This window comes from Balaenoptera borealis (genome assembly GCF_965194805.1).
Source record: "Balaenoptera borealis genome assembly, chromosome: 13".
NCBI lineage: Eukaryota > Metazoa > Chordata > Mammalia > Artiodactyla > Balaenopteridae > Balaenoptera > Balaenoptera borealis.
Window position 1 is genome coordinate 58500524 of NC_138870.1, and position 16983 is coordinate 58517506.

Here is a 16983-nt window from a genome sequence, read left to right on the forward strand (position 1 = left end):
TTGCTGCTTGTGTTAGGAAGACAGTAAACAGTTGCTGTAGTAAGGAAGAATAGAGGGCCCTACTTGAATAGGATGGCCAAGGAATTCTGCTTTGAGGAATTGACATTTAAGCTAAGAACTAAAGAATGAGATGGAGCCAATCATGTGAAAGCCAAAAGAAGGACATTATAAGCAGAAAGAAGAGCAGAGGGGCTTACCTGGTGGCGCAGTGGTTGAGAATCTGCCTGCCAAGGCAGGGGACACGGGTTCGAGCCCTGGTCTGGGAAGATCCCACATGCCGCGGAGCGACTAGGCCCGTGAGCCACTATTACTGAGCCTGCGCGTCTGGAGCCTGTGCTCCGCAACAAGAGAGGCCGCAATAGTGAGAGGCCCGCGCACCGCGATGAAGAGTGGCCCCCACTTGCCGCAACTAGAGAAAGCCCTCGCACAGAAACGAAGACCCAACACAGCCATAAATAAATAAATAAATAAATAAATAAATAAATAAATAAATAAATAAATAAATAAATAAATAAATAAATAAATAAATAAATAAATTAATAAATTAATAAAATTAAAAAAAAAAAAAAGAGCAGATGCAAAAATCCCGAAACAGAAAATCTTGGTGTATTCTAGGAACTTTGGCTGCAGAGGACACTTTGATTGCAGATGTTGTAACTGGTGGGATAAGGTACATGGTATAAAGTTGGAGGTCTCAGGCAGGTGGCAGTCATGCAGGGTCTTTTTGGCCATAGCCAGGGACTTGGATTTGTTCCAACAGGCTGGAAAATCACAGAAGAGTTCTAAAGAGGAGAAATGGCATGCTCCAATTACATTTTAAGAGTTCACTCTGGCTGTGTTGATAATGGAATGCAAGGAGGTTACCATGGAAGTGGAGGGACCAGTTAGAAAGCTACTGCAGTAATCCAGGAGAGGGAGAATGGTGGCTTACATTAGCATAGTCACAAGTGGAGATGGGGAAAAGTGAATGACTTCAAGATGTATTTTGGGGGTAGAACAATTTAGACTTGCTGATGGATTGACTATGAAGGACAAGGGAAAGGGAGGAGACTAGAACGATTCCCAGTTTTCTGACTCCAGACTCCAGTGGCTGAGTGAATAAAGTCGCTATTTATAGAAATAGGGACAATGGGGAGGAATGGCTTAGGGAGGACACAAGGAAATCAAACATTCTATTTTGACTATGTTAAGTTTGAAATGTTTGTGAGGTAACAAAGTAGAGATGTCAAATTAGTAGTTTGAATATATTAATCTGGGGCTTGGATGAAAGGTCTAGCTTTGACATACTAATGTAGGTTTCCTCAGCATGAAGCCTTAGGAAATGGATGAGCTCCCCAAAGAACAAAGTCTAGGTGGCGAAGAAGGTGGTATTTAGAAACCAAGAGCTAGAATTCCCTGGAGGTCCAGTGGTTAGGACTCGGTGCTCTCACTGCTGGGGCCGGGCTTGGTCTCTGGTCGGGACAATAAATTCCCGCAAGCCTCGTGGCCAAAAAAAAAGAAACCAAGCACTATATCAGTTACTAGGGGTGTCCCTTCTAGGCGGTCTTACTGGACTGAGCCAGTAATATACATATATTCACACATACATTTACATCTGTGTTTGTTTCTATATCTACCTATATTGAAAATGGTGAGTTCACACTGACATTTCAGTCCATTACCACAGAGCTCACTCTAGCTTTCCTCCTTCCATATTTATACCTCTCTTCTCTCACAGTGAAAAGCTTGACTGTCATTATCCTCAGTATTCTGCTAGTTGGCTTGATCACCCTGTGTGTGGCCAATCTCCTGACACCTTTAGGCTGCCACCTTGACAGAATGCTCTCTTTGTACAGGCCTGGCCTTTGGGCAGTTCTTCTGGTCAGGAAGGAAGGAAAGTTCATTTCCTTTATTGAGGTTCTGCACATGTTTTATTATATATATTCTTTGGTATTTTATTTGTTTGGTTGCTATTTTTAAAACGCACTTTAAAAAAAATTACATTTTCTGTTTATTGCTCATATTTGAAAAGGCTACAATATATAGTTTCATTTTTTATATTTGCCAATCTGAGGTTAGAAAGTTTTTATTTCATAGCTTTTATTGATTACTAGTAACACTGAACATTTTTCAAATGTTTATTAGCCATATTAATTTACGTTTCTGTGAATTGTATACATCATTTGCTTCTTCTCTGAGAATCTTTGTGGTTTTTTAAAAATCAACTTTCTTGAGTTCTTTATAAATTCAGGGGAATAATTGCCTGTTTGTTTCAAATATTTTCCAGCTTAATTGGTTGGAATCTTTTACATTTTCTTTTTTTTTTAATTTACAGAATTGAAAATTTTTATATGGCCTAATTTTTTTTTTTTTTTTTTTTTTGGTCTGTGTTGGGTCTTCGTTGCTGCGCGCGGGCTTTCTCTAGTTGCGGTGAGCGGGGGCTACTCTTCGTTGCGGTGCGCGGGCTTCTCACTGCAGTGGCTTCTCTTGTTGTGGAGCACGGGCTCTAGGCGCGCGGGCGTCAGTAGTCGTGGCACATGGGCTCAGTAGTTGTGGCTTGCGGGCTCTAGAGCACAGACTCAGTAGTTGTGGCACCCGGGCTTAGTTGCTCCGAGGCATGTGGGATCTTCCCAGACCAGGGCTTGAACCTATGTCCCCTGCATCGGCAGGTGGATTCTTAACCACTGTGCCACCAGGGACGCCCTGGCCTAATATTTTGATTTTTTCCTAGTTATCTTTAAGATTCGAATTTCCTTCCCTCTCCAGAGGTCAGATATTCACCTATACTTTATTTTTGTTAAAGATTTTAAGAAACTTTACATTTTAAGAAATGTTAAATATTTTTGTTAAACATTTTTATTTTTGTTAAATATTTTTAGAAATTTTGTTAAACATTTCTCTACCCATCTGGAACTTACTTTGTTATATTTTTAGCTAGTCTGTAGAGAATTCTAATATTAACAGTATTAATCCTTTACCCATCAGAGTTGTCACCAATATTTTCCCTGGCTTTTTATTTGCCATTTAAATCTTATTTTGATTTTTGACATGTAGAATTGTTCATTTTTTGTTTTTTTTTTTTTTAATTAATTAATTTATTTATTTATTTATCTATTTTTGGCTGTGTTGGGTCTTCATTTCTGTGCGAGGGCTTTCTCCAGTTGCGGCAAGCGGGGGCCACTCTTCATCGCGGTGCGCGGGCCTCTCACTATCGCGGCCTCTCTTGTTGCGGAGCACAGGCTCCAGACGCACAGGCTCAGCAATTGTGGCTCACGGGCCTAGTCGCTCCGCGGCATGTGGGATCTTCCCAGACCAGGGCTCGAACCCGTGTCCCCTGCATTGGCAGGCAGACTCCCAACCACTGCGCCACCAGGGAAGCCCTGTTCATTTTTTTGTAGTTAGATTTACCTATCTTTACTCTGGTGACTTCTCCTCTTTCTTCTAAGCTTAGAAAGAGACCTCCCCTATGCAGAGATTTAATAAATGTACACTTATATTTTCTTTTTTCTCTTCCTTGCCTTCCTTCTCCCTCTCTCTCTCCTCCTCTTTTTCTTCTCCTTCTTTTTTAGGGTTTGCCTCAAGTCCAGCTTTAAGTAAAATGAGCCACTAAGCAAGCCCCAATCACTTTGGTCTCTTGGGGGTCTTATAGACCCAAAAAAAAAAAAAAAAAGAAAAAAAAACCTGTGGGATTGGGATGGATTTCTCTGCAAAACAACTCCCTCCCTTCCCCTCTTACATAAAACACAGCTCAGTGTCAAGCTCCCCAATAAGTGTATGTACATCTGACAATCCATAAACTGCTGAAGTGAAAGGTGGCCTTTAAATACTCTGGATATAAATTTAGCCATTTATACAGAGAGAATGAAAAAAAAAATGGCCCGATTCTGCTCAGATGCTGCTTGTTTCTCCTTACACCATGGGGTTCTGTTCTGTGTCATTTCCTTTGAAGTCAGAGGGAGCTCTGTGCAGGACGGCAACTCGAACACCGACCTCTATACATGAAGGTGAGAACTGCCATTACGATAAACTACTCGGCGATGTGGTGGAGGGAACATTGCTCTAACGCTCTTGGTGGCTGCCCCGCAGATCCCACTGTCTGTAAGAGCTTTGTTCAACTGGAGCAAACAAGAACGTTTTCAATCTTGACATACAAGGGCTCATTCAGCAGAGCATCCCCTGTTACGAGAGGAAGTGCTGGGCAGACATTGCAGTTTTTAGCCAGCGCACTGAGGGCATTTCTCTCACATTCTCTCCATCCGTAAAGAGACTGTTTTCAAGACCCCAAAATGGTTTTCTATAGATTGGAGAGATGTATAGGCATTTTTAGTTGTTTGTACTCACATGTAATGGGGGGCAGACCGCAGTCATATCAAAGTAGCCCAGTCTTTTCAATACGGAAAGCAAGAATTCTTCGCAGATTTTAGCTGAGGGTGTTATTTGGTGAAAAGCACGGCTTGGAGTAGAAACCAATGAGAGAAACTTTGACATGGAGAAGGTATTGGAAATGAAGAATCAGGTACATTTGCTTTCTATCTCAGGAGAATTATTTTGTTAATTAGCCCACAGAGACTTTCCTACCCCTTTCACAATGAGTTATGTACCATTTTTTAGGACTCCAAATCAAATGATGGTTTCAAGTTGTTATTCTATAAGCATTGGAATGAATAGAGGTCAAAGAGCAAATTGCCTAAATTGATGGGTAATTTTTCCACCCATCCCATGCCCTGACTTTGAGAAGTGATACTCCCTTACTGATTCCTTCATCATATCCTTTTGCTCCTGTCTCCAGACCCTTGCTTAAGCTGTAGCATACAGCTTCAAGGCCCCTGACTCCAAAGGACCCCTCTCAGAGCAGAACACCAGCATTTTGTATTTATAATTTCTCCTGTTGGATAGCATTGGAGTGGAGCAGGCATTTTTTACTTACAGTTTTGAATTCTTCTTCATAAAACTTGTATCCACTTCTGCATATAGAATACCCTTTCTTTCCACCGGCCATCAGGTGGTTAGCATGTAGGCAGTATTTAAATCCTTGAGACTGGATAAGATCATTAAGGGAAGAAATGTAAATGGAGAGGAAAGGACTGAGTTCTGGAGCACTCCAAGTTTAAGAAACTGGGAGAAGAGAAAATATATCTGGGAGATCACACTGAAATAATACACAGGGAGGAGCATCATTCTTTGAAATAATTGTTACGTTGTAATATAATAGTTATAAACTATTCTAGTTTGTGAATATGCCTAATTTGTATAAGCAGTCCTCTACCAAAAGCTTCTTTTTTTAAATTATTTATTTATGGCTGTGTTGGGTCTTCGTTTCTGTGCGAGGGCTTTCTCCAGTTGCGGCAAGTGGGGGCCACTCTTCATCGCGGTGCGCGGGCCTCTCACTATCGCGGCCTGTCTTGTTGCAGAGCACAGGCTCCAGAAGCGCAGGCTCAGCAATTGTGGCTCACGGGCCTAGTTGCTCTGCGGCACGTGGGATCTTCCCAGACCAGGGCTCGAATCCGTGTCCCCTGCATTGGCAGGCAGATTCTCAACCACTGCGCCACCAGGGAAGCCCCACCAAAAGCTTCTCAACAGTTACTCCTGCTCTCAGTTTATCCTTACTCCAATCCATTCAACATACTGCTTAGGTTAACTTTGGATTAATTTTAGTTATTTGTGTCTGGATGAAACATAAAAAATTGGGTAAGTACCACATATTACATTTATATGATGAAATACAGTGCAGTTACAATTTTAATAAGAAAATACTTGCAAAATAATGTTGAGTGAATTAAGCATAATCTCAATTTATACACACACACACACACACACACACATATAACCAGAAAAAATGCTATAAGTTTATCCATCAAAAGCATAACATATTTCTGAATGGTGGGTTTCCAGGTGACTTTTATTTTATTTTTATGCTTTTCTGTGTTTTGCAAATTTCCTTCATGAAAAAAAATTAATCGTGTACTTTAATTTTGTGGCTTCACAGTCAGGAAAACAGCTTTGATTTTTTTAATTGAATAAATTTGATGTGTAAGTTTAAGGTGTACAGCATGTTACTTTGATACATTTATATATTATAATATGATTGCCAGTGTAGTGATATTTATCACATTACTTAATTACAGTGCAATAGCATTGTCTATATTCATTATACTGTGTGTTAGATCTCTGTGGCTCAATTACTACTTGTTGCAAATTTGTACCCTAAAACATCATCACTCTTATCCTACCCCCAGCCCCTGGTACACAGTTTTTTACTCTGTTTTTTACAGGTTTAACTTTTTTTTTTGGCTGTTCTGTGCAGCTTGCGGGATTTTAGTTCCCTGACGAGGGATTGAACCCCGGGCCCACAGCAGTGAAAATGCAGAGTCCTAACCACTGGACCACCAGGGAATTCCAAGGTTGAACTTATTTAGATTCCATTTATAAGTGATATCATCCAGTACTTGTCTTTCTCTGACTTATCATGCTTAGCATAAAGTGTGCATGGTTTGTCCATGTTGTTGCCAATGGGAAGATATCTTCCTTTCTCATGGCTGAATAATATTCCATTGTGTATCTATACCACCTCTTTTTTTCATCCATTCATTCATCAATGGACATTTGGGTTGTTTTCATGTCTTGGCTATTGTGAATAATGCTGTGATAAACATGGGAGTGCATACCTTGTTGAAATCCTGTTTTCATTTCCTTTGGGTATATACCCAGAAATGGAATTACAGCTTTGATTCTTTATTGCCTAAAAAGATAATATTCAAGTATCTTAATTTAGTAGTCAGACCCTTCAGACGAGAGGCCCAACCTACTTACCCAAACTCTTTTTTTCGGTTAAAAGGTCAAGGTCTTCCGGATGTGCTCTTTACTTTCCTACCTCTATACTTTTTTGAGAGCTGAGATCCTTTTTATTTCCCTCCTTTTCCTATAATTTCTACAAGTCCTTTAAGATACTATTTAAGTTCTGCCTCTTACTTGGTCCCAAGACCATTAATGATGGAAGAGGCTTCAAAGATTAGTGGCTATGTTATTTAGCATTTACCTCAGGATGCTTGGCATTATTATGGTTCTATGAGTCCATAACTTATCTCTCCAACTGGCATTTTGATTCTTAGAGGACAGGTTCTGTGACTTAGAGTTCTTGGTATCCCCTGACACCCCTGTGTCTTGTTCACAGTAAATGTGCAATAAGCATTTGCAATAGTTTAGATCCAAGGTTATTTCAAATATATACATATGTATATATACACATATATTAATATGTATACAAATATATACATATACATTTTAAAATTTGAAATAACTGGATATCTCTCTTTGCATATATGTTTGTATCCTCAGAATGCATTGAGCTTATTCAACAGTTAATTTACTATAAGGGAAACATTTTAAATACTTGTAGTTTTAAACTATTGCTTAAGCATTCTTTCTTCCCTCACAGAAGGTCACTCGTCTTCTCTTCAGGGAATGTTTCCTTCTTACTGTCTACTGAAGTACAGTGTAGCTTTACTTTTCTTCTTAATTCCCTGGTCCCAAATATAATCTCCACATGTGCTCTATCTTTGTAGGTGAAATACGTCCTGCCTCAGTGATATCCAGCCCCGAATGAATTTCCATTGGTTTAGAGAGCAACTTGAGGATTCTACATTTTGGCACCATTCAATTTCCTTGGCATCTCTCCATAGTCACCATTTAGAAAACTCCTGGTCGGCAGGATTTCAATCCATCATACGCTCTGTGGAGATTAAAAAAGGATTGAATTACATTGGCTTGAAAATGTGATGGAAGATGAAATTTGCTTTACAAAGAAAGGAAGATTTTGAAACTCAAATTGTTCTAATAGGACCCTTATACAGAGATCGTTCTTGAAGTAAAATGGCATATATGTTGAAAGTTCCTTTTTACTTAGGTTGCCACTATGTAAATATCACAATTTTTAAAATCACTCACACGAATAGAGAAAGTTGCAAAACAATATGATTATATTTATGGTCTTAAAAATATGGGAGTATAGGGCTTCCCTGGTGGCGCAGTGGTTGGGAGTCTGCCTGCCAGTGCAGGGGACGCGGGTTCGAGCCCTGGTCTGGGAGGATCCCACATGCCGCGGAGCGGCTGGGCCCGTGAGCCACAACTACTGAGCCTGCGCATCTGGAGCTGGTGCTCCGCAGCAAGAGAGGCCGCGACAGTGAGAGGCCCGCGCACCGCGATGAGGAGTGGCCCCCGCTTACCGCAGCTAGAGAAGGCCCTTGCACGGAAACGAAGACCCAGCACAGCCAAAAATAAATAAATAAATAATAAAAATAAAGGAATTCCTTAAAAAAAAAAAAGGGAGTATATATAATTATAAAGCAAGCTTGGATTAAGATATTAAGAAAAGTCCTAAGCGCTGAAGAGCTTATGATGCATATGAAATAATATCCTATTATTTACTTTAAGATTAAAACCATCTTAAAATTAAATAAATATAAAGGAAGTCCCGACAAGTTCTGATTTTTTGTATCTATGCATTTGTAAAGACATCAAATTCTTTACAAAAATTCTTTTTGCGGTTCTGGTTTGCTGGTGCCTTAAGTACATACTTCATCTGCCTCTTGGGTAATTCTGTTTATATAAATGTAAATGCACAAAAATAGGTCTGGAAAGGAGCATGCCAAATCATTAACAGTGGTTACACCTGAGGAGAGGAGTGGGCTGGGGAATGGGGAGCATTGTATTTTTTCATTTTACTCTATTTTTTCCCCTAATCATCTCTAGTCATTTACTTCATGCACAGTCATTAAAAACAAACAAATGAACACACTACGAGAGTAAAACGCCTCACCTTTTTTTTTCTATCAAAATTTCATATTAAGATGCTTATAGGGGCTTCCCTGGTGGCGCAGTGGTTGAGAATCTGCCTGCTAATGCAGGGGACACGGGTTCGAGCCCTGGTCTGGGAAGATCCCACATGCCGCGGAGCGGCTGGGCCCGTGAGCCACAACTGCCGAGCCTGCGCGTCTGGAGCCTGTGCCCCGCAACGGGAGGGGCCGCGATAGTGAAAGGCCCGCGCACCGCGATGAGGAGCGGTCCCCGCACCGCGATGAAGAGTGGCCCCCACTTGCCGTAACTAGAGAAAGCCCTCGCACGAACCGAAGACCCAACACAGCGAAGAATAAATAAATAAATAAATAAAGTAGCTATAAAACTGTATTAAAAAAAAAAAAAAAAAGATGCTTATATTTGATAAATGTGAATGTAATCTAGAGGGCAGCTGAAATCATCCTCCAAGTTGAGTGTATTGATTTTTCTTTCTCTTTCATCCAATAACATGGTTAGACAGCTGCTCACTATTAGTTGTTTGTTTTTTGGTTTTTTTTCCAGATATTGGTGCTAGTCATCGTCACCACTGACATCCACTGAGTTCTTCCAGTCTGCCAAGCACTTGTACAGAGCGCTCCCTGTATTAATTTGTTGAACTCCCACAATAATCCTGTGAGGTAGGTATTATTACTACTGTCATTTTACCGTTGAAGAAATAGAGGCTGGTGAGGTTTAACTATCTTGTACAAGCTGGGTCACACAGCTAGCAAGTGATGGAACTGAGCTATGTCTCTGGCCATCTGACTTCAGATTCTGCATAAGAAAGAGGAAGGGAGTGGAACTAGTTCGTGGTTTAAGGTTTTTACTTTATTTCATAGTTGGCATATACACTTTTGTCTAATTGGGAGGTGACTAAAGACATCTGGGTCTGGTTGATGTGTTGGTTGAAAATTACTATTATTATGAGGATGATTATTATAGTATTTAGTAATTATGCAGTGCTTTATCCTTCAAAGAGCTGTGCTTTATAATCATTTATTAGCTATGTCTCACAACGTGTCTACAATGTAAAGATGCACTTATCATGCATTTTTGCAGATGGAGAAACTGAGGCAGAGTAAGATAGGCTATATCTTCATAAGGAAGTGTGAAGGTAGTATGCAACTCAAATTCCTGAGACTCCATTCATGGTTCTTTCTCAACTGACTCAAGGATAATCGTGGAATCTTAGCTTAGGTTCTCTAGGAATCAGACCCTGAAACAAGGATGTGAATGAAAATGGTTTGTTTGCGAATTGCAGCTAACATCCTTAAGGAAATGGGATAGTTGTAAAGGAAGTAAAGGCAGTCAATAAAGAGTATGCTGTTGATTTACAATGTTGTGTTAGTTTCAGGTGTACAGCAAAGTGAATCAGTTATACATATACATATATCCATTCTTTTTCAGATTCTTTTCCCATATAGGTTATTACAGAATATTGTAAATCAACCTTATTTCAATAAAAATTAAAAAAAAATTCCTGAGACTTGCTAAACAGCTCATTTTGGACAACAACAGAAGTTTAATTCTTTAAAACTCCTAAAGGAAAATGTAAGTTCCAAAATATTTTCCCATTTTTAATTAAAAATTAAATGTAAAATATGCTGATGACATATTTGAATGTTGATGGAATGTTGATCGCCATTCCTCTATTTTTGAGCTTTTACTGCATTTGTGTCAATGTGACATTTTTGCTCAAATTCAACCTTGCTATCTCCCATTTCTCCACACAAGCATAATTTGACTACAGATATTGGTTTCCACTGTCAATATTATATTGCTTCAAAGTGCTTCCATTGTCTTTAAAAGATGCCTTTTGTTCACCAAATGCATAAGACTCTTCATGATAATTAGCAATAAAAACAAACTCTGTGAAAGAATTATATTGGAATTAAAGGAAGTCTTAGACGTCTGGCAGTTTGTACACTTCAAAACTGAAGATTATAAACATGTCAGTATGACTTGGGTTGGGAGGGGGAGAGAGATGAGAAGGATCTGTGTGGGTTTAATATAGCAGCCTATAAAAGGCTTGGAAGAGATACATGCACTCTTCTATAAATCTGGTAGTCTCTTTGAGTTGGGAGGCAGTCATGGCCATAGCACATGGGAAAGGCTCAATAAATATTAATTTAGTGGTTAAGACCATGTCTCTGGAGACAGACTGCCTGGGTTCTAATCCTGGCTCCATTACTTGCTTGCTACCTGAACTAGCTGTGCTTGTGTTTCTCCATCCAGGAAAAAAAAATCACAATCCATAAAGTTAGTTTATCATGAAGCTTATTCAACTGTTTGTTATTATTTGTCGTTTCTGTTTCCAAGGCAGTTGACAAATAACATTAGCTACAATGCCTGTAAAATGTTGGTGGTAATCATATTTATAATTTGATGTCTGCACTTGCTTGGCTTGTTTAGAAATGGTACAAGATGGTACCTCACAATTTTCTACCTCAGAAAAACAATTTAAAATTACCTCAGAATACACTGAAATAAATCATTAAGAACACATGTAAAATCTACAAGGCAAAATTCTATACTTGTTTCTCTAAAACATCCGTATGATCCCACACACCAGTGGCTCCAAACTCAGCGCCTGACATGAAGATTTCACACATGAGTGGAGCCAACTCATTGTACTACTTGAATGGAGAGCTGCACCTGAGCTAAAGACGCCAACACCTTGTGGGATGCACGCCCAGTTTGCCAGTGTCTAAATTTTCAAGAGATGCCAGAAATTGGGATTTTTATTTTATGTGACATTTCTCATTTAAAAATATTTGGCTCAGTTTATTTCTTGGTACAGAACTCTGTGGGTCAAACAGCACATTTGAGGCCATTTGTCAAATCTCTGCCAACTATACTAGTACATATCTACAAGTACACCGTGCTGTTATTCAAATTAGCAAGTGTTTTTTAAGCACTTGTGCCAAGACATGAATAAAAGGTAAGAAAGACAAAATATGACAAAGCCTTCATGAAACTCACAAGTCTAGTGGGGAGATAGGCAATAATGTCACAGAAGAGAGTGAAAAATGCCATAGTAGAGTGTGGAACCCAGGACTTAAGCCTGGTGATTTAAGTATTTGATCAGTCCTACGTTAAAACAAACAAAAAACACAAAGAACCCCATTATTTGAAAGGTTGGCAAACTAGTGGACACCCAAGTAGATGGTTCTTTTGTTTAACAAAACACCTTAATGGATTTTTGGGGCGGGAGCTATGCATAGACAGGGCTATAGCCTTGCACAGTTCCAGGGGGACCATTCCTATTGTCGCCTGTGCAATTGGCACCCCCTCGAGCACCATTCAGGTTGTATTCTTTGTGAATGGTACCCCCTGGAACTGTGCAACTTGGCGACTCTGTCAACAAAGATAGGCCTGGAGTCTGGTCTGAGAGGAGGATTGAGAGCTAAATCCTTCTACATAATAAAGTGGGAGGAATTTTAAGTCTTTGCCTAGTGGGTGGAGGCAGGAGGGTGGAGGGGTGCTTGTTATGGGGAGAAGAAAGGGTTTGGAGAAAAGATCTCTAGGATGTGGATGGGCCAGCAATTTGGCAACCACCTGGAGCCTATGAACCTGTTGAGAGATTTCTTGTAATTTTTAAGAGAAACACATATAATCCTCTGTCATCCTCTTTAACCTCCAGTAGATACTGACAAATTAAGTCAAAAGGCTTTTTCTTTGGCATCAGCTATAGTTTTTGAACCTCTTATGTATGAATCAGGAGATAACCAGGAAAGATTCAATGCTCAGGCTCACATAGTAACACTTGGCTAAACATATTAATATTATAATAACTTGTCTTTTTACTGTTTTTCTTCAAAAACTCAGAGCACTTACACTTTTATTTCTTCATTTGTTCTAACATTCCAGTGTGGGAGGGGCAGATTTATGATAACATTATTTATAGATGGAGAAATTGACATAGAGATTAAATTGCTTACCAAATGTTGCATAGTTGGGGTGGTGAAGCCCACAGTGGAATTTGGTTCTCCAAGCTCCTGCTATGAGGTGGAGCGATCATGAGTTTTGGAATTAGAGGGATCCTTGTTTGAACAACCCTGATTTCTGCCCCTTAATAAGAATGTGGCCTTAAGTCAATTACTTCACCTAAGCCTCAGTTTTTCTCATCTGTACAATTAAGGCCATGAAACCTCATGGTAGTGCAGTGAAGATCAATTTAGAAAATGCACGTTAAGCCCTGGCACAGAGAAGTTCCCAAGTGAGATTAGTTCCACCCCCTAGCCAGTATTATCTGGTTAAATTTCAGTACAAATTGAAAGTAATCAAAACAGAATTCTCCATTAATTTTTTTTCTAGCCTCCTCTCCCACTGAGAGCAAAACATGAATAAAAATGCTTCAATACATCATTTAATTCATTGGGAAGAACTTTTGCTTCAGTAGAGTTATTTCTGTTGGGGATAATTAGAAAAAAAAAAGAGGGTTATGTGGAAGACAAGATAGTAGAGTGCAGAGGTTCTAAAACTGGAGAATGTTTTAGAATCACTAGGAAGGCCTGTCTGAACACAGATGGCAGGACCCCACGCCAGACTTTCCGATTCACAAGTTCTGGAGTGAGGCCTAATAATTCGCATTTGTAACAAGTTCAAAGATGATGTTGATGATACTGGCCCAGGGACTACACCTCGGGGAAGCACCAGTATGGTCAAGTGAAATTCTGGGGGTGAGGTCCAGCGCTCTGTGTTTTAACATGACCTTCAGGTGATTCTGATGCACTCTCGAGATTGAGAACCTTTGGCACAGCGGCGAGGAGCAGCTGAGGAGAAAGACTCACATTCAAATCCTGGCGGCACCACTTACTAGTTAGATGACCAGATTCCGTGACCAACCTTTAGCATGCCTGCGTCCAGCAGGGGAGCCTGACAATATCTGTGATTCAGGATTCCCTCTCACTATCCCTCTAAGCCCTTGGTGGAAAGAGAAGTTAGTGAGTCCTGCCAACCCAGGCTCTGTTTTTTTACTTCTTCACACTCCAAGGCACGAAAGGCTGGTAAATTTGGGTATTACAGAAGTATTTACAAACACTTCTGTGATCACACACACAAAAATAACACAGTGCTGTAACAAAAGCCAAAAGCAAAGGCATTGTTTGCATCTTAAATTTGTAATAACGGGTTCTGAACTATTTCTATTTCCCCTGCCTTGCTTAGTAGACAATTTTGAAAAAATCTTCCTCTTCCTCCCCCTCAGTATTTAAAGATGTTTTGCAGATAGTATGCATGCTAAACACCCCCATACCGCCACCCCCCCCAAAATCTGGACTCAGATACAGAAACTATCTCAGATGTCCGGTGCCTTCCTGATTTTGTGGCTGAGGAATCCCTTTTTCTTTTTCCCCCTCCTTTCCCTGCCTGACGTCTGACTCTGGGTCCTCAAACTGTCTCAGCTCACAGCGTCACAAGTATCCAGGCTGGCCCCAGGACATTCTTTGTCTCACCTACCTTCATTTTTCCCATTGCAAAAACCTCTACTCTTTCTTTATTTCCTTAACTAACCTTTTCTATTGCCTATTGCTAACCCATAGTTTTTCAAATTACCCCCTGCTAGAGTGACTCCACTGGAGGAAAAACTGTTCCTGTTAATGATGAGGCATGAGAATTGTTGATTTTTACCCAGTCATACGTTGGTACTAGGTACACCACTGTTTATCAAGCATTTTTATTTTGAATTCCCGTAACAATCCAGAGATGATTATATATGTGCATACACACAAACACACATCAAATATATCAAATATATTACAAATGAGGAAACAGGCTTGGAGAGGTCAAGCAACTTGCCCAGGCTGAAAAAGTAAAAGTATTAAATAACAGGATCCAGGCAGTAAGATTCCAGAGTCTCCCAGCTCTTGGCCTCAAGTGATGATGCAATATAGGAATATAATTTGGTTCCTGCCCTTGAAGAACTTAAAAATCGTGTTAGGGATAAGTGAAATTTATACACACAACATGAGTTAAAATAAAATCAAGAACCGAAGTTTGTGGTGTTGGGTTTGGTTTCCTCCTCTGCAAGACGTAGATAATAGCACCAACCTCAAGGGATTTGAGGACGATTAGCTGAGTGAAGCACCGAAGCGCTTAATACAGTGTGTATCACGCAGTTAGCGGTCAATAAATGTTAACTATCATTATTTTTAAAGGAGGTAGATTGGAGTGGTAAGAATACTGGAGAGAGTCGGAGGGCGGGTGTAGGCGCTGGATCCTTGCACCTAAATTTTCTGAGCCCCGGTTTCCTCCTCTGTACAATCAGGTGGCCTGAGTGGAACACGTCGAAGAGCTGTAAAGGATACAGCCGGAGTTTGGGGAAACGAGGGGCCAAGGGGCAGAAAGGGTTAGCGACCAGCCCGGGGGCGGACTTGCGGGAGCCCTCGAGAGGCCCCGCCCCGCTCCGCCCCGCCTCGGAGGCCCTGGCAGCTCCAGCCCGGGAGCAGTTCCGGTGCCAAAACCCTTCCCTCCCCCGCTCCCCCGGAAGTGCTTTTCCAGGGTTCGGGCCGGAGAGAGGCCTTGTAGGTACAGACGCTGAGGCTCGGTCGGCTGCGAGGAGGGGCTCCTGCCCGGGTGGGAGTCCGGGGTTCCGCGCCCGCCAACCCGCGCCTTGCCCCCTCCCAGCTCCCGAGCCGACGGTGAGTGGCCGGCGGAGTGAACTGTGACGGCCGCGGGCCGCGTCGGGGCTGGCGCTCTCGGGCCCCCGCTGCCCGCTCCGGGCTGCGGGCTGGGCTGTCGGGGTTCGAGAAAGGGGGTTGTCGACCGCCGCGGTCTTCGCCCAGCCCGCGGGGCGGGAAGGAGCGGGCGGTGGGGCCGTGGGATGGGCGGGGCGGAGCCGGGGAGGGGGTTCCAGGAGCTGTTGTTGCTGTTGGGACTTGAAAGTAAGAATGGGCTGGGCCTCCGTCCATCCAACCCCCTTATTTCTGCTCCCCCAGATCGTCGCGCTGCCTCTCGGGTTTGGTTTTCTCTGTCCGACCCGGGTCTGGGAATCTGGACGTCAGACCCAGTCTTGGGCTCTAGTTCCCGACTTCCGCGACCTCTGGGTCTGTCCTCGGGCTCAGTAATTAGCTGGGGTCCCAGAGGTGGTGTCTCCTTGGTCCCAGGGCGGGGCGAATCGTGTGTAGATGCCGGAGATCTTTTGCAAGGCTTTCCATCTAGACCCGCTTAGGGGTTGCCTACGGTCGATTTGGACTGCGCTTGGGACGGGTTCTGGATTCGTAGGTCAGTGTGGCACCACCGTGCCTCCGATGATCTTTACTCACTCGAAAGCTTACTCAAGCTGTTGTTGAAGTCACTTCTTAAAAAAACAACTTGCTTGAGGAAAATCGGGAGCTCAGGTAAATTCCCTTATTTTCTTGGCAGACGTAAAAAATGATGCTTTCTCTAATCTACATTCCTAATTCTGTGGCTCTAAGAAGTCGCAGTTGGTTGATGAGTTTAGTCTGCGTTTGTTGCACGAATTTACTGCAAACGGTTGGAGAATTATTACGCCCCCTCTTTCCCGAAGTTTGTATACTTGGAATTGTCATTTTCCTTAACAGTTCCTATTTGGAATTGTCATTTTCCTTAACTTTTAAAGAAAAATTGTTCTCGGTAACTCCAAGGAGGTTCTTTAGACTGTTAAGCTGTTCCTGCAATGCAGAGGTTCACACAGGTGGGCAGAAGTGTTTTGGTTTTTGTCTTTTGTTGTTGTTGTTGTTTTTAAATTTATAGTATGAGGTGTTTACTTCGGATAAATTGAGCATTTCCTAGAGGAGAAAGTGATGTAGGTAGTTGTTTTTAGTGAACAGATTTTAGGTAATAAACTACTCCTGAAAGGTTTGTAGGAAATAGGATTTTCCACATTTAATGGTGATTTTTAAATTATGATCATAAGGGAGTGCAGTTACTGCAGATTTTGACTACCAGTAGATGACCATTGCAGTGTAAAGTATATGCACACCACCTTTGTGAAACCAGTGACACTTGCCTGCACTTCTCATCTTGTGCTTATATTAGGACTTATGCTGTAGTTTTTTGGGGGTACTTATCTCATTTTCTCACCTCCCACCACTGGAAGGGGAGGTAGTCTCATGAATTAGGGAAAACAGACTGAAGTGACAAGTTCAGGGAGCTCTCTTATGCAAAAGAAGATTTATTTCAGGGTTGTTGATCTTCAACAGGCAAAGG

General features: G+C 41.5%; 2 protein-coding genes across 12 annotated transcripts in view; both read left to right on the plus strand.

Moving 5' to 3' along the window:
• The window catches only part of YEATS4 (YEATS domain containing 4), an 81900-nt gene extending 73072 nt beyond the window's left edge, over window positions 1-8828 (plus strand). Inside the window, exon 7 of the mRNA XM_082351751.1 lies at window positions 7542-8828. Coding sequence (XP_082207877.1) covers window positions 7542-7582 — 41 coding nt within the window. The 3' untranslated portion in view covers window positions 7583-8828. The remainder of the gene's footprint in view (window positions 1-7541) is intronic.
• Window positions 8829-14091: 5263 nt separating this feature from the next.
• Window positions 14092-16983, plus strand: part of FRS2 (fibroblast growth factor receptor substrate 2) — a 119830-nt gene continuing 116938 nt past the window's right edge. For 9 of the 11 annotated variants that reach the window (XM_082351663.1, XM_082351671.1, XM_082351673.1 and 6 more), the window contains exon 1: window positions 14093-15452. The gene's annotated coding sequence lies outside the window, so the exon portion shown is untranslated. Of the gene's footprint in view, window positions 15453-15504; window positions 16152-16983 lie in introns of those variants that run through there. The other 2 variants (XM_082351665.1, XM_082351664.1) reach the window with 2 other exon arrangements.